The sequence below is a fragment of the Ammodytes marinus genome (assembly GCF_949987685.1).
Source record: "Ammodytes marinus genome assembly, chromosome: 10".
NCBI lineage: Eukaryota > Metazoa > Chordata > Actinopteri > Uranoscopiformes > Ammodytidae > Ammodytes > Ammodytes marinus.
Window position 1 is genome coordinate 11,129,612 of NC_137214.1, and position 19,652 is coordinate 11,149,263.

Sequence of the window (19,652 nt, forward strand, 5' to 3'; positions counted from 1 at the left end):
AAAATAATATATAGACTCATTACATGCAAAGTGAGATAGGTCAAGCCTTTCTTTTTTATAATTTTGATTAATATGGCTGACAGCTTATGAGAACCACAAAATGCAAAATCTCAGAAAATTTTGATATCCCATAAAATCAATGAACAAGGTATTATCAATACAGAAATGTCGGCCGTATATAAAGTATAATCATGCATATGTACTTGGTTTGGGCCCCATTTGCATGAATTATTGCCTCAATTCCAATTCATTCTCCACGATATTCTACATGAGTTTCACCTGTAGGTAGAAACACACATTGTTTTCACACTGTCTTTTAAAAAAGCAATATAGAGTTCTTTGTGTAGCTAATAATTTGTCATCTTTTAACTGGCATTTGGCTGCCTGTCAAACTCTCCATTTTGCCACCTCCTCCTCGTCACCTTGGAGTGTGAAGAGTCCCTTTGTATCTGTGCATCCACTAACAGCATCCGATTGAGTCACCGTCTTCTCCCCTGTCTCCCGGGGGTTGCCATGCGCTGTCATCGCCGTGGGCAGACCGGGCGTGGGTGAGAAAGGCAGCCAAACAGCAGAGGAAAAAGATTATGTGGGCAGTATAGACGCTCAGCTCGGCTCAGAGGTCGGATTGACTCAAGAAGGCTCAGGGTTAGAAGGCCAATTTTTCACAGCGTGTAACTTGTGTAAAGAGTGGCGATGGATCACATCAACACAGTTTTACTGTCGGTACTGGATGCATAATTGTTGTTCCTGCACTCATTTGTTAGAATACCTTTTCTTGGTGGCTCCTCGGGAGATATGACCCTGACATTTAGTTAATTGAGTTGGGGGTTGGGGTATCTCCCAATTAAAGTGGATCCCATTTAAATTTGAATTTAATTGAGGTACATGGGTTCTGAGGCTATGGTATTTAGAGGAAAGCTAATGCAGCATGATTTGGGTATTGATGCCAACACCTGCTACACTACGCATGCGCAGTTCTGTCCTTCTCTATGCAGGTTGCCGAGAGTCTAAACGTCTTTTGGCTGGGAAAGCAGAATTACGTAATGTGCGTCTTGTCACCAGAAAATAAATCACCAGTATGGATTGATGGTGTGATTTGGTAGCTGTAGGATAATGTGTTAAGTTATTAGGCTGATTAAATAGCCTAGCATAGAGCAGTGTGGGAAACAGTGTGTGTGCAATAATCCATCCAAGATTTCGCTCTTTACGGTGATGGGATTACTTTTAATATTTATTGCTTAAGTGAGCATAGCTCTCACTGCCTTTTAGGAGAGGCCATCGTTGCCAGATGTGTTAAAGGGGGTCAGATTGGGAGCATCTTGAATGTGACCCGGTTAGCGTGTATCTCCAGTTAACGTCCTCATGACATCATGGGCTTTGTGTTTTATGTGGGAATTAACTTGTGTCGCAAAGGGCGCTGCAGCAGCACCTACGTTAAGTAACAGTGTATTCGTGCAAAACATGGTCAGCTTTCACTGTGGGGAAAGGTGATATTGTGGTCGGAAACTGTATTTTTTTTGCGCTGTTAGGGCTCCAAGTGTCTCAGCACTTAACCCGTTGACAAACACAAGGTGAAACAGCAAGATCCGCACCACTATTGGTCTGACTCTGATGTTGTTTAGGTGAAAACTGAGATAACCCCAATTGTTCCCCACATCGTCGTTCAACGCAACTGTCACCTAATCATAATACCATGGCTTTTTAGTGACATTTACTCGAATATAAAAGCCCATCTTTAATTTGAACTAATGCGAATTAAAGTCATATAGCCTATGGTGGAATTTACTAAAAGGTTGTTTTTTTCCCTTTTCTACAGCTGGCTTATTTGTTGATATATGACATTATTTTTAATTAAAAAATATGCTCTGCATGAATCAGTAATTCGATTTCCTCTTTGGGTAGAGGGTTCCTGAGTAATTGTGGGTTTGCATCAGTGAGGAAGTCTAATCGCCAGGCTGGTTCATAAATCTGTTCCCCAGCGGACAATAAAAAGGGCGGTGGCGCTGACAAGAAAAAAAAATGAATAACGACTGTGTCAAATTCGTTTGTTGAAATCAGTGTTGCCATGACAGTCGGTCGCTCTATACACTATTCATATTTGTAGATGGATAAAAATCCACTCTTTTCGTCTTTGGGTTTTCTAATTTTATTAGATGGTCCCCGATCATTTTATCGGAGGTGCTGCTGAAATGCAGCCAGCGAGTGCCTCCCCCTCCCCTTTTGCCCACAGACACCATCACCACATCGCAGGGAGAGAGAGCGGGAGGGAGAGAGAGTGAGAGCAATAGAAAGCATCAGTGAAAGTCAGGTCTGTTAGGAGGATAGAGAAATATAAAAACAGCACAGAGACAAAGGAAAAACATGGATGCACATGGGAAAATTACCCTTAAACAGGCACCAGCGTGCATGCGGTGGTAATGCTGCACATAGTCGGAGTCATGCACGGTCCGTTCACTCGTTTTTAATGAGGCGGGTGGGGACGCACAGTGAGCTGAAAAGGCGGAAAGATTTCTCCAACCCGTCTGCAAATTCTGCCTGCCTGCGATGGCTGTGACGGCGGGATGCTCTTACAGTGTAAAGGAGAACGTGCCTTTTTCTTTATATTTAATTATTTTCGTACTGAGTGGCCTTACACATGCACAAATTCGTTATTCCATTCCGGAGGAGCTGGAGAACGGGGCACTTGTCGGGGACATCGTCCGGGATTTGGGTTTGGACCTGAGAAAACTTTCCAGCCGACGAATCCGGATCACGTCAGACAGTGGCCGAAGATATTTCAACATCGATCACAAAACAGGGAAGCTGGTGGTGAGTGACCGCATTGACCGCGAGACACTTTGTGAATTCAGTGGCACCTGTTCACGCAACCTGGAGGTGGTCTTAGAGAATCCACTGGAGGTGCACAACGTGGAAGTAGAGATTTTGGACGTGAACGATAACGCACCACAGTTCCCGCGAGATGAATATCAGCTCGAGGTGTCGGAGTCCGCCCTCACCGGGTCGCGGTTCCACATCGAAGGAGCTCAGGACGCAGATGACGGCTCCAACTCTGTGAAGCAGTACCGCCTCAGCCCCAACGACCACCTCACCATGGACTCTGTTAAGCCCTTTTCCAATCATAAACACATCGAGCTCATTCTCAAAAGGCCATTTGACCGCGAGCAGATTCCCCTTCATGAGCTTATCCTGACAGCAATGGATGGAGGAACCCCACAACGTACTGGCACGGCCAAAATCAATGTACGTATCCTTGATGCTAATGACAACGTGCCTGCGTTTGACAGCTCCGTGTACAAAGTAAAAGTATTTGAAAACTCTCCCAAGGGTGCCATTGTGATCAAGTTAAATGGGACAGACCCCGATGAGGGCTCAAATGGGGAAGTGTTTTACTCCTTCAGCAGTTACACGCCAGAGAGAGTCAGACAGATGTTTTCCATGGACACAGTCACGGGGGAGATTCGTGTGAAAAACAACATTGACTATGAGGAGACAAACTCATATGAAATGTACATACAGGCGATGGACAAGGGACCGGCTCCCGTGGCAGGACAATGTAAAGTAGTTGTAGAAGTTTTGGATGTCAATGACAACATTCCTGAGATTGTACTGTCTTCACTCTCCAGCCCTGTACGTGAGGATGCCCGGGCTGACACGGTAGTAGCATTGATCAGTGTGAACGACCGTGACTCTGGACCAAATAAACAAGTTACCCTGGAGATCATGCCACATTTGCCTTTTAAGATCAAGTCCTTCCGGAACCACTACACAATCGTCACATCGGCTTTCCTGGACCGGGAAAGCATCCCATCCTACAATGTCACCGTCAACGCTGTGGATGGAGGCAGCCCACCACTGTCATCTCACATGACCTTTAAGGTGGACGTCGCAGATGTGAATGACAACCCACCTCGTTTTGAACAGACATCGTATACTGTGTATATTACAGAGAACAATGCCCCCGGTGCACCCCTGTGTGTTGTTAAGGCCACCGATGCTGATGCTGCAGAAAACGCACGCATCACTTATACCGTTCTAAATGACAACAACCATGGTATCCCAGTAACCAGCTATGTCAGCGTCAAACCTAACACAGGTGAGGTCTATGCCCCGCGAGCCTTCGACTTTGAGAAGCTGAGAGAGTTCCACGTTCAGGTTAAAGCCCAGGACAATGGTGTGCCCCCCCTTAGCCGTGTGGCCACAGTGTATGTTTACATCATGGATCAGAATGACCACACGCCCAGGATAGTTTACCCACCCGCCAACGGGAGCCGCACCACTGAGACACTTATGAAAAACGCTGAAGCAGGAGTGTTGGTCAGCAAGGTGACAGCGTGGGATGGCGATGCAGGGCAGAATGCTTGGCTGCTCTATGCTCTGGAGCAGACCAACGCAGACTTTGACCTGTTCAAAGTGCATGAGCACACGGGCGAGATCCGCACCACGAGGCGAGTCATTGAGGATAACTCCACCTCCTTCGCTCTGACGGTGCTCGTGTACGATAACGGCTTACCACCGCTTTCCTCCACCGCCACCATCCACGTGCATGTGATGGAGCTGCCGCCGAAGTTGACCCCCGACCCCAAGCGCATCATCAGGCCCAACAGCCCCTTAATGTTTTCCAATGTCACCATCTACCTCATTATTGCCCTCAGTGCCACAACCTTTGTGTTCCTCGTCACCATCTTTGTACTGGCTATCGTGCGATGCCATGCATACTGCACCCAGCCTGGCTCCTGCTCTCCATGTTGCGTGTCCAAGAAGAGCGTTCCAGAGGGAGGCACTGCGGCGGGTGGGGGTGGTGGAGGAAGAGCTGCAGGTGGAGGGGGTGGAGGTGCAGGTGGAGGTGGTGGAGGTGCAGGTGCAGGGCAACCGAACAGCAATGTGGCCGCACGCCGGGACCTCAAAGTGGAGCCGCATTATATTGAAGTGCGGGGAAATGGGTCATTGACAAAAACGTACTGTTACAAGACATGTCTGACCGCCACGTCAGGAAGTGACACTTTTATGTTCTACAACACGGGACGGCCGCACAGTGGCACCTGGGGCTCGGGCTACGTCACCAGCCACAGCGGACAGAGCCAGTTATTTGTACGGCGTCTCAGTATGCCAGACGCCACTGCCATTCAGGTGTGTGTCTGCTGTGATCTCTCTTTGTTTTTTTTCGATTGCCTCACAACAGTAAAATACATACAAAGGACAAACCATAAACGGAAAATTCACTAAGAGTTATTGTTCAGGTTTTGCTTAAGGGTAGTGTTCTTGCAATATTATTGCGGTTGACATTTACGGCTGTAGAGCTGTTGGAGCCTTTCATTTGTTCTACTTGTGTGATGTTTTAACTCAATAATTTGTCTAGCTGCTTTTTAATTAGATAGTTTTTATAGTGCAAACGTATAAATATTTTTTTAGCAGGATCTGCTTAATCCCTTTAGTTTCTCTCAAACTAATTTATATTGTTGATGTCAGGATATGGAAAGAGATACCACCATTTTGTCATATATGCTAATATTATTACCTTTTACTGGTGGTTACATCGTGTCCCATCTATCGCCACTTAAGCATCTTAAGATGAGGTGGAAGGCCGGCATATCCGAGTGGTTCACTTCTTTGTGTTGTGTTTTTATTTGAGTAGGTAGGTGGGTGTACTCTGATTTACTGGATGTGTCACTGTCTTCTAAGCTAAAGAGCATATGTTCTGTGATTTAGGTTATAAGATGTCAAAGTGCACCTGGCTTCCACTGCAGATAGTTGTACTCAAAACATTGTTCAGGAACCATGTCTCTCTCTCTCTCTCTCTCTCTGACTAATTTTCTGCTCCCAGTTAATTATGTTATTTTTCCCAAAAAAAAAATAGAATTCAGTAGCTTGTTCACATTCGACCCCACACAGCAAGGGTAATTTGTCCACCGTGGGCTGTGTGGCAAAATATTCAAGTCCAGTAGGTCCAGTGGGGCATTCAGTGGTCATCCCTATAGAGGGAGAGTCTGGGAAAATAGCAGCCTTCACCAGCTATGAGGGCCACCAGTCCCACTGCACCAAAATATCCTCTTCTGGTCACGTACTTCTCTGGTAGTAAGCCAGAGTTTGGAAATGGTTGAAGAAGGCAGGAAAGAGGCAGAGACTGTTTGAGCTTTGTTCTCTGTCTGAGCCTAAATTGTTGGTATTTTTCCAATGTAAAAGGTTGATGATGGTATCCACAGAGTTGTTTTCATAATTTCTGGCTGTGGTAAAGAGTAAACAGTATTATTAGGATAAAAACAAACATGTTTTCTGTTTTACATAATAGTGCTTGCCCCAAAGCCTTTCTTGGTCCGTCTAGGCGATGCAGAAAAGGATATTAGTGAAAACAAGCCATTATAAAGAGGAATAAAGAAAGGTTTAAGGTAATTGTTCCGTTTTCACTTGGCGTGTACCTCATTAAATGCCAGTCATGTTTGTTCTTGCTATGTAATTAACTGGCATCGATGTGTTTCTCGGCACTGTGCGTGGATTGGCTGGCTCTGCGCAGATGAGGCGGGGGACGAAAGGTGATTGGACGGAGTGTTGATGGCGGAGGTGTGAGCTCTGTATCCATGCTGGAGGTGTTCCCTCCGAGGGAAGAGGGAAGAATGGACAAAAGGGCTAGAAAAGGGTTGATTGACCAAACCGAAAGCTTTCTTTCTTCCCAATACAATATGCCCAGCCAAATAAAATTAATTAAATTTTTCACTATTACTCATGGTACCAAATTAAATGGAAATAGAGAAAAAAAAAATATAAGAATGCAGTGATTTTTCATCCTCAGTATGAGTCCAGCTTTGTGTTTATTTTATTTTTTTTTCTATTTTGTTTTCATTTTATTGCATGAACGGGTACATTTTTTTCTTGTAAGTCTATAAGGAATATATCAAGCTTCGGACATGTTTAGTTTCCAGATGCTCTCATGTGTGTATGTGTTAGTGTGTGTGTGTGTGTGTGTGTGTGTGTGTGTGTGTGTGTGTGTGTGTGTGTGTGTGTGTGTGTGTGTGTGTGTGTGTGTGCTTTATACTTACCCCCATAAACACCATACGGCCAAGCAGACCTCTCCCTTCGGCCACTTCCATGCCGCAACAGGGCAAACGTTTAGCAAAGCTGTTTAGTCCTATTTGTGCACAATCTGGTCTTATTTAGATGTTTTTCTGTCTCACTCTTTTGCCGTACATTGTATGAAAGATACAATATTCAAAGAGCTTTCATTTAAGTTTCATGTTAATGATGTAAAAACATAGTTTAGATTGATATTGAAAGGAAAAAATTTATCGATCCAGGAACCGATTGCTTTTTTGAGGAATTATAAATAATCAATTCCTGCAGTGCTCTGTGTCCCCTTAAACATTGTGCTTTTTGAATTACTCCAGAAGGAATACCAGGGCTCTCATTAAGACCAAATATTGGATTTCAAAGGTGATGAATGCTCACTGCAGACTTATAGAGGTCATTGCAGCTTTGGCTGCAAGTGAACATCTGTCATGTTTGAAAGGAAATGCGATTGCAAATGGATCTCTTATGAACTGCATGGCAAGACAGGGAAAATGTAGTGTTCTACGTCAGATTGGTGTATCAATGTCAGTGGTTCTGGTTGATATCAGAGAAAATAAATGTTTATGTGTTCAGGTTAACAACAGCCCATGTTGCTGCATTTGGAGCTTCAAATATAATCTCAACCCCTGTTTGTGATAATATTTATTTTACTAGAAGCACTGTAATATAATTTTAGGATTTGACATGTTAATTGCATCCCTAGCAGACAGGTTATGTGTGGTGCCTCTACACCGTCCCTTTGTGTCCCTCTATTGTGATGTGGCTGAGTCTAGATGCAGGAATGAAGGGGTTAATCTGATATCTGCCATCCCCCTTCCTCCCTCCGTCCTCCACCTGTGACCTTCACAAGAGTGAAATGATGGAGGGCAGTGGGTGGAGGGTAAAATGTAGACCTGGCTCTGCACTGTTACCATGGCAAGATGTATACGTCTGTGTAAGACTGCCGGTGAAACTCAAGGTTTTGGGATAAAGAACTCAACAGCACAGAGGAGAGGGGGTGGTGAATGTACAGAGGCAGAATAGAGGAAGGGGGGGTTGGGTGTACAGTGGAAAAATACAGCAGGCGATGAGGGTCGTCGAGAAAACCATGATCTATGATTGCTGAAATTTTTTTTACATTATAGTAATCTTGTGACGACTGGTTTTCATGTGTCTTTGAATTGAGTCTGTCATCATCACATACAGCAAATGTAAGATTTCTGCGATGTTTTTATGGTTATAGAATGTACCACGACAAGCCTATTCCAAGTGGACTAATTCTGAATATGTAGTGTTCATTTTTTTTTTCAAGGAAAATGGATGGAAATTGGGTGGGTGGGGGTAGAAGGACAGGATGTTAGTGTGGGAGGAGAGGAGTGCACCTACAAGCTTCAAATCCATCCCTCACTCCTCTCCAATGACAGGGGTCTGCTGTCACTGCTTTCATTGTGTGTGTGTGACTAAGTTTGTGTGTTTGTGTGTGTGTGACACACATGCACTAGCTGCTCTCGCTATAACTTATTAATGAGGTGGTATTGGCTTTCGCTTGTACTTAATACTCAATTCCTCTCACTCTCTTTCTATTGCAGCCCAAAGTGCAGAGTGGAGACTGGAGATATTCAGCCTCCCTGAGAGCAGGAGGTGTAATGCAGAGGTAAGCCCCTCATTTTGTTTTCTGTTTCTTTCCCCTAAGCTATCTCATCATACCTCACTTTCATCCTGTTTTGTTGAAGACAAAACTACATGTACACTGTCGTCCTAATAAGAAAGAAGCAAATAACCAAATCAAGCACCATTCTCTTTCTGATTGATCGTTAACACATCTTAAGGTGCGCCCAGACCAAACGCGTAACGCGCCCCTTCCTTAGACTACCTCAGAAAACAAAGTTTAATATAGCAACTTAATGCAAATATACAATTGATTTTGTTCTGGTATATAGAACATATTACATTAAATATATTCCATAACATGGCCTCCAGGGAATATTTATATATGTCTTCGAAGCCCTGACCAAATGTCTGAGATCATCTTTGCTGACAGCTGCTGCTCAGCTGTGGTTAAATTGCTTAGGGGAAAGGGGTGAGACCTAGCATCAGTCATTTTCCAAAACAGAATAATTTACCATCCTTCTTTACCCATTACATTTGCATTTCCCAATGTTCATTATTTCTATAAAATGAAGATTGAGGTAAATTGTGATAAACCCCCCAAATGATTTAAATTTGATGAAAAACATTTAATTTTGATTAGAATAAATGATTACTCTTAATCATTTGAAATAATTGTATGTGAAACATAAAATAATTGACATAGTGAGGACAAATTCAGTTTCTCAATATTACCCACAGACAGATGGAGAACTGACAGGAGGGAATGGTAAGCAGAGAGGGGGTCAGTGATGGATTAAGGGCAGGTAGTCAGGTGGAAAGAGAGCCTATCATAGACTGGGTATTGCTGAATGACCACGTCAGTGATTACATTACCCATAAGACACTGGGCTATAACCCGCTGTGGGATCAGATGGACCCAACCAAATTAAGGGTCAGGCTAATGAGATGTCACCATAATTACAGAAATTCACAGGCTTAATGAGTTAGGCTCAGCCAAGGTGTCTCTACCTATCATCTTTCATATATATGCAATCTATCTAATCTATCCACTCCTTCCTTTAGATAGATATGTCATAGATGGATAGATTGGAGACAGTGGACTTCAACAGAAAACAAATGGCTTTCCAATTCCTTTTGTTAGAAAAAAAAATTAGAATTTCTCTGTTACACTCAAACCCATAGTAATAATCATAATAATATTTAAACAGTGTTATTGAATAGACAACCAAAGTTAAAGATACATTATGTGTAGTAAATATGCATTTGTGTGTGTGCACTCATCATGTCCATGTCAATGCATGCATTTGTGTGTGTGCACTCCTGATGTCCATGTCAATGCATGCATTTGTGTGTGTGCACTCCTGATGTCCATGTGAGTGAAGGTTCCCTCATAATTACAGCAGGGATTAATCAGAGTTAATGGGAGCTTGTGTGAACCAGCCTAACATATTCAATCTGTCTCGTGTCTCAATACCTCGCATGTGTTTTAAGTTGACTACTCCCCATGTCCCAATGCCAAGCCTCACTAAATGTTCATCTATAATCAGAGCTTATGTAAGAGATTTTGGATGCCACACCCAAACACCATGTAAATACTGACCTATTTAATGCCTAATTTCTGGTTGAACACGCAACATTTCCTCTCTATTGTGTTTTTAGGAGGTTGTGTCTTAGATTTAGATCATTTTGTGATCACTGTAGTATTGATTTGAAACAACTAAATCAAGTCTTATGAGAAAGCACTGGAAAATGATGAGGAAGCGTGTGTTTACAGACGTTAGCAGAAGATGAGATGATGTGGAATGAGCAAGAGGGGCTGACATTATCTGACAGTGTTTTCCATTAATATTTTATCAGTGTACCTTGATGATGCGGTTGCTTAGCAGCACTTAAAATGGCCTCTGTCTCCGAATCGCGTGTGTTCTCCTTACAGAACCACTGTATTCAAGTGTCTAGATGCATACACCTTGATCTCTTTTTAACATTATTAAACTGCATACCTACACTCTTATTTATTCACTTCTATTTCATTACTTCCTGGTTCCCAAGACCTTCATTAAGACTGAAAGCTTCTTGTTTAAACACATAAAAAAGAAAATATATATATATATTGATAACTCCAAATGCACAAATTATCAGGAAGCCAAACCAGCTCACACAGACTTCAGTAACATTTTTATTTTTTAAACAACTAGTTTATATACTCTGGAACAGTGTGGAGAAGAGTGGACAGTTAGACTAAAGTGGAACAGAAGCAGGTAGGGATTCAAAGAGTCAGAGTAGTGGTTTTAAATGTATAGACAGTTATAGATTCAGATGTTTATGTATCTGAATTGTCTGATTTTGCTTGGACACAATTAAGTCCCCCAACAGCTTGAAGGTAACTATTAAATGGGTGGTGCAGCCAAATCACAGCAACATTATTCATATTTGCGGTGAGAGAGAACGGTGGTCTGTTGCAGCATTTCTGTTGTTCAGCACCAGAGAGGGTGTGGAGTTATTCAGTAGAGGGGGAGGGGTCTGAAATCCCACAGAGCCAGTGTGAAAATTATGTAATCCATAATCCAGAAAATGTAGGGTGAATACTTTAATCTTAATCTGAATGCTGCATTTTTGGGATTTTGTTTGCTACCTCCCCAAGCAAGACCCACACAGATTAAGGTTTGATTTGTAATATTGTGCATTATGGGAAACATATGGGGATGAGAAAATTACATATGCAGGAGCTTATATTTAAGTCTCAGGGAACAATTATAAAATAGTTACTAAAAGTTTTCAATTATGTGTATGCATGCCTTGTCATGCAGTGTCATTTAACTCGATATGAGAGAGCAGTGTGTAATATGTGCATGTTTGTTTTTTGTCTTCCAGCTCAGTGCACATGGAAGAGTCCTCAGTAATGCAGGGAGCCCAAGGTGTCCTGGTCCAGAATTGGCCAACTGCATCCAGTGCCGCTGGTAAGAATCTGTCATGCTTCCATCACCTACATGTACATGGTGTAGTCCTAAAGGTTAACATTGTTATAACCTTCTACAAATTAGTTTAGGGGATCTCTCTGCAGCACATTCCATGACACATATCCAGAAAATACCAGCAAAGACTATCTCATAACCACTCACTGTAAATTCCCCAATACGTTATCAAACTGCTGATAAAAAAGATATCATCTAGGAGATCGCCCAAGCCTATACTCCCACCATTTTGCAAAGCTGCATCAAAAGGAAATGACAGATGCTATGTAGGCGTTGATGGATATCTCTGCTCTCTGCACCAGGAAGGGAGACAATACAGCGAGGGAGAAAGAGAGAGCCCATAGTTTATTGGATTATCAGCAAGATGTTTACTGAGTCATAAGCCACTGGAGCCACAAAGGACAAACATTAGAGAATAATACTGAAACACAATTACATTACCTCGTAATGTGGATCTCTCTCATTCACTAGCTCTTTTATGCTCACACTCACAAGACCAATAGTAAGGGTGGCTGATTGGAAGAAACAAACAATATATTTTTTTAAACATTTGAATTTATTTGTGAGCTTTTAATCATTTAATATAATGTATAGACATTTAAAATGACGTTTGTGCTTTACATATTAAAGCATTACATCCGATGAGCAGTTGAATGTTAACTGTTATATGGTGAAATATTTGAATACTGGACATAAATTGCCCAGGACCCATTACATGTCAATTGCTAAAATTGCAAATTTTTGGCTAATTCAAAACAGAAAAGTAACCATTGGCAGCGCTGTTGCTGTGAAGTCACACTCAGTGGCAATTATTCACTTTGTTAACAGAAAACAAATCGTTTATGGCTGCCTGGCCTTCATGGAATAAACTCAATGAAAGTACTTCAAAAGAGCTTATAAGAAAACAGTGCTGTGATTCTCAAGAGAAGGAGCACTGGAGCAGCTCTAAATGACAGCATACTCAATGGTAGACGACAGTTCATGGGCATTGAAATGTGAATGTCATTGCATATGATTCCGTTATTGTTTGCCCCCTAAGCAAGATTTATGTCCAAAAGATGCACTATGTACACAGTGTCAGTGCCCTTCGTGCATTGAGAATTCAGTTGTCAGCTCTTGACTTTCCTCATGATGACAGGGAAGTAGGGTCAGAAATGATTAAGAATGAAATGGAGATATGAGTGGCCTGGTTGAGAATAATAAAGGAGGAAGCAGGTGAGTTAACTAAAGGGAAAGTACATCTAATGTGAGGACTGGAGCGAGGACGACAGTGCAATTAAGCTTTGTAAAAGTGGTGATTTGTTGAAATTACAAGTGTAGAGGTGTCCTGGTGTCTTTTATAGAAAGGAGGCGGTTGGGTGGGCAGGCAGACAGAGTACCCACACACTAACTACTGTCCCTTCCTATCGACACACACACACACACACACACACACACACACACACACACAGCCTCCTCCGCTCTGCCATCGATTTCTTGCCTTGGCTGAGGACTTACAGCCTGGAGGCACTTCAAAACATGAGATAGGAAGACAGAAAGACAGAGAGACTGAATAGAAACAGGCAGTTGTGACGTCTTCAGGGTGGGTCAGTGGCAACAGGATCAGCTGGCGAGGATTTAAGGTCTAATTAAATTGTGGCAGGTCCAGAACAACACATCGTGTATACGCTATTCTTGCTTTGCCTAAGGGCTAACAGTACCTTATTTAACTAATTGCTAGCCAGGATAAGAATGGGAACGGAATTAGCTGAGGGCAATATTAACTTGAGGTCACATTTCAGGGCTGGATTAAGGATAACTCTGGGTTAAGAGTGCCAGATAAATTGTGGAAACCATGTATTTCTGGAGTTCCTTGACTGGAGAACAATATTGAAAATGATTATTGTTCATGTTTTTCAAGTTAGTTTTGTTAATCTTTTCTCAGAAAGGAGAGGAATGGAGATATTGATTCAACGTGGCCTGTCACCGCACACTGCGTCATAGCCCGTGCTATTTATAGCTAAATCCTCTTGTTTGTTAGACAGGTGGGGAGCAACAGAATAATGGTTTAGTTGAGGGAAATGTTTTAAGATGGGTGCTGTACATACAGAGTGCTGTTTTGCCTCACTGTATTTTTAGTTGTTTATTTGTTTTCCCCCTGCTACTTCTGACAACGCCCCTATTATATATTTCTTCCTCCCTGATTTTTAAGTGTGTCTATTTGTGTGTCTGCGTCGCTGCATCTTGTTGTGTGTTTTTCATGTGCACGCGCCTGTGTGTGTGTGTGTGTGTGTGTGTGTGTGTGTCTGCTCTTGGCTCAGTTTCTCTGTGTGTTTTGGGCGCCTGCTCCCGCTCCCGCTGTGACAGATGGAGCGCAGCCCACGCCCAGATTAACAGACCCACATTAATGGAATCAGGGTTCTGCTTGCCGTCTAACTCTCTCTCCTTATCGTTTCCTCACCAAGGGCAAGCAGGGATTCAGAGAGAACTGTGCACAATTGCAACTGGATAGATGGGCAAAGAGAGAGAAAGGAGGGAGATGGCTGGATTGCAAAGTGCAGGGACTGTATGAGAGAAAAGGCAATAAACGATATGGTGGCTAGGAAGGCAGAGATGTGATGGACGTAAACTGTTTGGGTGGGAGTGACAATGACTAAATCTGAGTGATTGACTGTAGCAAAGTCTACAAAAGGAAAGAGAGGGAGCTGTATGATGTTGCTGTTGCTAGGGGAGTGGTGAAACTAGACACACAGAGAGAGAGAGAGAGCTTGCAGCATTATTCTCCATCAGCACAAGCACTGTCACCATGACTCCTACCAATGTCCTACTGCTTCACTGGAGGATGTAGTTTCCACGGCAACCATTCATGGCCCCCAATATCAGCAGGAGAGAGAGGAAGGGAGGGAGGTAGTGGGCTGTTATATAGCAGGAAGTGCAAACATATGGCGTGGGATGGAAGGTGCTGAAAGAGACAGAAAAAGCTGACCGTGGAGTCAGGTGAAGGACAGGAACAAAAGGGAAGTGTTGTTGAACGAATGCACGCACAGTATATGAGCAGAAGCGAGTGATGGAGTTAAAGGAAGAAGGGATATGTTTGGAAAGTGGGAGCTGAGGTGTAAAGTGAAGGAGAGAGCAGTGACCTACATTGAAATGGGCGGTGGTTTACTGCAGAGGTGGACGTAGGTTTACTGTTCTAACTGTACCGTCCCGGATCCACATACATTATCAAAGGAACAGGGAAGACAGATTTGATTAGAGTTAGTCGTAATCAACTGCAGCAGGCACCTGTCAAGGCAAAAATAGAGTCATGGGCGGAGGCAAAAGTACAAGAGTGCGTGTGTTTAGTTGGGCTGGTGGATGATGGAGAAAAAAGTGGACAAGAGGAGAATGTACTGGAGTATTATGCTCTATTTTTCTCATGATTTGCTATGACGTCATTCATTTACATTTACTCTATCTCATTGGGAAGGGTAGGCGCAAATTTCTTAAATTAAACAAGGGGCAGATAAACATGGGAAAAGAGGTAGGTAACAAGGAATTAGCAGGTAGTCTAATCAATGTAAGACTAGTTTTAATACTTTAGAGCTGTAGTCCTTTAGTTCTGTTGTACTTGATAGCAAATATTTTTGGCACCATCAGTAAGGCGAGGTAGAAAAGTCTGGAAGCTGTCAGCGTACCGTTCACTGTTTCCGAACCCTCCGCCCCATCTGTTTCCTGTTCTCGACTTCAGTTATTTGCTTTCCTTTAATTGTCACTCTGTTAGTTCCCATCCTGCACTCCCCCAATCTTTAGATATACTTCCAGCTCTCTCCCTCGCTTTCTCTCTGGAGAATAAATCAATTTCTTCTTCATCATTATTTTTCCATCATAGTAGCACATACACTTATCAATATATACGAGCAAAACAACACAAACTCCCATACATACTGTACAAACAACACAGTGTTATACTTATTGTGTTAAGTCCTGTCACTTGGGATTGCTTGTGTCCACCATCTGCCACATGATCCAGCTGGGAGCAGACAGCAAGGTGCTCATCCTGGCATGAAACTCATACAGGCAAACACACATACACACACACAATTGTAAACTCAGATATACATATTCAAAATGCCCACAGATGCTTAATTTCTCTAATTAATTTACCCTTAGCAGATTTGATAGTATATGGTAATTTATGCAGGCACATTCATTTATTCTTCTATCACCACCGAGGCACATCAGTAAAAGCACAGACAAACAAATAAGAAGAGACAGCAACATCATATTTTGTTTCTATTAGAATGGAAACACACTGGACAGCAATAACTCACAAACCCAGGTGCTATTTTTGGAGAAGGGTGTGGTTCAAGCTGATGAGCTGGTAACAATAACAGATTTCTCTACCACTGCAGTGTGAAAAAAAAAAAAAAATCGCACCTTCAGGATCTTCTTAATCTATGCTTTTCCCCTCCTCCCACCCTGGGTTTGGTGGTGAGCATCGTGTTTCATAGCTGCATCCTTGCACTTCCTGGCCCCCTCTTTTTCTTCTTCCTCCCCCTCCTCCTCTTCCTCCTCAGCCTGTTATGTAACGCTGCACTGCGCTCCACTGCGCTTCTGCCCAACTGGCCGGTGGTAGGCCGAGACAAGGGGCTGAATAAAGTAGACGTGGCAAAATGAAGCTTTGGTGATTTTTAAGCGGCTGTGAAAACCTTGGGGCAGCACAGGGGAGCGAAGGGACCGTCACACAAAGACATGCTGTGTCAAAAAGAAACTCAGGAAAAGATATGGAGAAAAATACCTGTCTGTAATGCAAACATATTGATTATAGTGGCTTATGTCACTCTAGAATTTCACATACAGAGGGTTTACAATTGTGCAAGTCATTGATACAGGGAGAGAGTTATAGAGTTGAGTTATAAACAGTCTATAGTCAGCACTATAAAAGTAAACCGTCCGTGTCTCTTAATGTGCCTGTTAGTAATCGGTGATGGACCAGCTGTTTAATAGCCCTAATCACATTAATGTTAGCATAGCCATTGATAGACATGATTAGAACTTTTGTCAATAACTGGGAGGGACGGGTGTTGCTGGCTGAGTTTTCACGCAAGATTAGTTAAAAGGTCAGAGGAATTGAGCGATGGAGAGAGAGAGAGGGAGAGAGAGAGAACAAGAGAGGGAGGGAGTTTGTGCGAGAGTAACAGAGAGGAGAGGAGAGAGGAAGTTTTGCTCTGCAACAGCCATCGACAAATCAGATTGAAGCAGTGGCTGTGTGGAGATCAGTGTTGGGCGAGGCGAGTTTGGTTTTGTGACGGAGGAGACGCAAAGAAGAGGCAAATAACAGTATAAGGAGACAGATAAAATGGGTTAAATATGTTGGGAGCAGATGTGTTGCTAGAATCACACTACAACGTCCATATGGTCTGTAGCATTAAACTAACATATGTTTTTAGAAATGTCTTTAAAATGTGGCCAAAGACTACCTCGCAAAGCAGCGTAAACTCTTATGCTATGATCATTTCAGTGGTACCAGATCTAAACACAGCCAGATTGCAGTGTGTCCCATGATTTTGTTTTTGATTTTGTTCTTTAAAATCAAATCCCACATGAGACATTGACTCTCTCAAGAGCGTAACCCTGCCCTGACTTACAGTAACCTTTTCGATACGTCTGCTCTCAGCATGACTCATCACTCTCCGGGGTGTTGTTTTGTTTGTGAATGCAAGTTTGCATGGGGGCACTGGTGTCTCATCAGGTTCCCACATCGAGATGGACAGGTAATCTATAGAGGCCGGAGAGTGGACACTTTGGTGTAAAGCATTGCCAGCACTCCAGTATTCAGCGTTTTTCATGACGTGTTTCCCTGCGCTCCTTCCTTTTTGAGATTATAGAATCGGGGTCATGTTTCTGCTTGGAGAGTCAGATGATGACTTATCATCTAGGGGAAGACTCTTGCCTTGTAAATGAATGTGACTAGCTGTCTCTGTGTCTCCATGTGGACAAAGCTGTGGCTGGATCCCTGTCTAGTCCGGTCCATATATTTTAAGTCTCTGTAAAATGTTGACTTCTCTCTGTGGCTTTTGCAGCGGTGTGTTAGCCAGTCAGTAAATAACTTTTTTAGGAATAGGGATGTGTAGCCATTCAAATGTATGATCAAATCAATTATTTTAAAGAACTATATCTGAGGAACTGCACATCATTGAATGTAATAATTAAAATTAGGTTTGCATCTAACAATTATTTTAATTATTAAATTCATCAGTTATTACTTCAGTCTTTAACATGTTTGAATATAGTGGAAAATGTGTTTAAATGACTGTCTTGTCCAACTTTTCAATATACAATTATCTAAAACAGGATCAATTGCAAAATCTTCACATTGGAAAAGCCTGATCCTGAGAATTTTTCAACGATTACATTATTGTCAAAAGAGCTGTCAAGCTAGTTTCTGTCTACTGACTAATCGATTATTTAATCCATGATCTCGCCTCAAATTTAGACTAGATTTCCAAAAGAAATGCATGTAATACGCCATGCCATATGTTTGCACTTCCTGCTTCAACTAGGGCGGTTTGTTCTGCAGAAGCTTTACAGCAGTGCGTGCCTCTATGATGGATTAGGATTGTATGCCAAGCAGGAGACATCATGTTTGTCGGGGATTTATTCCATGAATCCTTTACTGTGGGCAGACGTAACTGAGAGTCTGTACTTGAAAATTTGAATGAATCGTGTAAGTTAATCAAACGAAATATGTATTAAAAGAAGGTATACAATTTTAAAGAGAGAATAAGATTAGAGTACATTATATTGAAAAATGGAAATTTATAAACTCCACCATTTATATCTTATTAATGACAGGGACTGCATTTGTATAGCAATGCAATGTAGTATTGTAACAGCCAAACATAAAATAAAACAAGATGTACAGGTGAATGTATGTATATCACTGGTCACTTTAACCTCTCATCATATTTGGATAAAATTAATCTTCCATCCAATCGTACATTAATAGTTTAGTCAGAATAGTCCAACTATATTTAGGATGACAATTAATTTAGTGCAAGATATGCGACATGAAGAAAACTGAAACCAAACATAGTGTATATTTTAAGGCTGCCTGGGTAATAGTGCGTGCGGTAAAATGAAATTGGAAGCTGGTATTCTCTGCCCTGGGTAGTGCATGAGGTCAGGCTTTTTCCAGACACTGTTCCTTCTGGTTGGATGGAGTCCTGCTCAGTTAATCTCCCCTTTGGAAAGAAAAAAGTCAGAGAAATAAAAGGAAAAGGCAAGTGTGGCAATTAGGTCATTGCTGTGAGGAAAGAACCATAGTCATGGGGTCTTTTGATGTTAGACTGCTTACTTTTGTTATATACTGCATATATACCATCATATAATGACACACTCCCACACAGTGGAGTACAGGTGTGATCACTCCTTGGACGCATGGACAGCTTGGTTGTTAACGCCCCTCTCCATCCTGTTACACCTACCATTTACTGAATAATTACGTTTATGCTTTGTGTCCACTTTTCTGGCCGATGTCCTTTTCAACAAGTAACTACATTCACCACTTACTACCCTTGTAATTTATTTCTGGGGTAAAGGTATTACCATGGCAATGATCAAACGTATTTTCTCACCTATGTGTTAACTACCAGGAAGCCAGTGGTCACCCCAGCTAGACCCAGTAACCTTGGGAGACAGTTCACTGGTTTGAATCCTTGAACAAACACTTAATTTTCCCTATCACAAACATCTGAGCAAATACAAAAATGGTATCTCTAAAGGCCGGAAAATAGACTAGTCGATAAAAGTAAAATGTGATGATCTTTTTTTGCAAACTATTCAATTGAAATCCACTAAAGTACCACAGCTTTATTTTATTATCTTTCTCAGGCTTTAGCATAATGACGAAGGGCTTAATTTTTGCCACGGATATTGGCTTTGGCCGAGAGGGAGCCCATGATTTATTGCCCACTTAGCAGTCTCTTGTTGGAAACCTCCCATTAAGTTCTACCACCTCACACCTGTTATAGCATGGCACGGCTGTTCCTCATGCAATGCATCTTATTA

The 19,652-nt window shown here is 42.3% G+C and overlaps 1 protein-coding gene across 3 annotated transcripts in view; it reads left to right on the top strand.

Moving 5' to 3' along the window:
• Positions 1–19,652, top strand: part of LOC307256491 (protocadherin alpha-C2-like) — a gene marked incomplete at its 5' end in the record, with an annotated part of 199,325 nt that overhangs the window by 175,597 nt on the left and 4,076 nt on the right. For 2 of the 3 annotated variants that reach the window (XM_080035465.1, XM_080035464.1), the window contains 2 exons: positions 8,628–8,692; positions 11,521–11,606. In XM_080035465.1, coding sequence (XP_079891591.1) covers positions 8,628–8,692; positions 11,521–11,606 — 151 coding nt within the window. Of the gene's footprint in view, positions 1–2,529; positions 5,128–8,627; positions 8,693–11,520; positions 11,607–19,652 lie in introns of those variants that run through there. The other variant, XM_080035466.1, reaches the window with a different exon arrangement.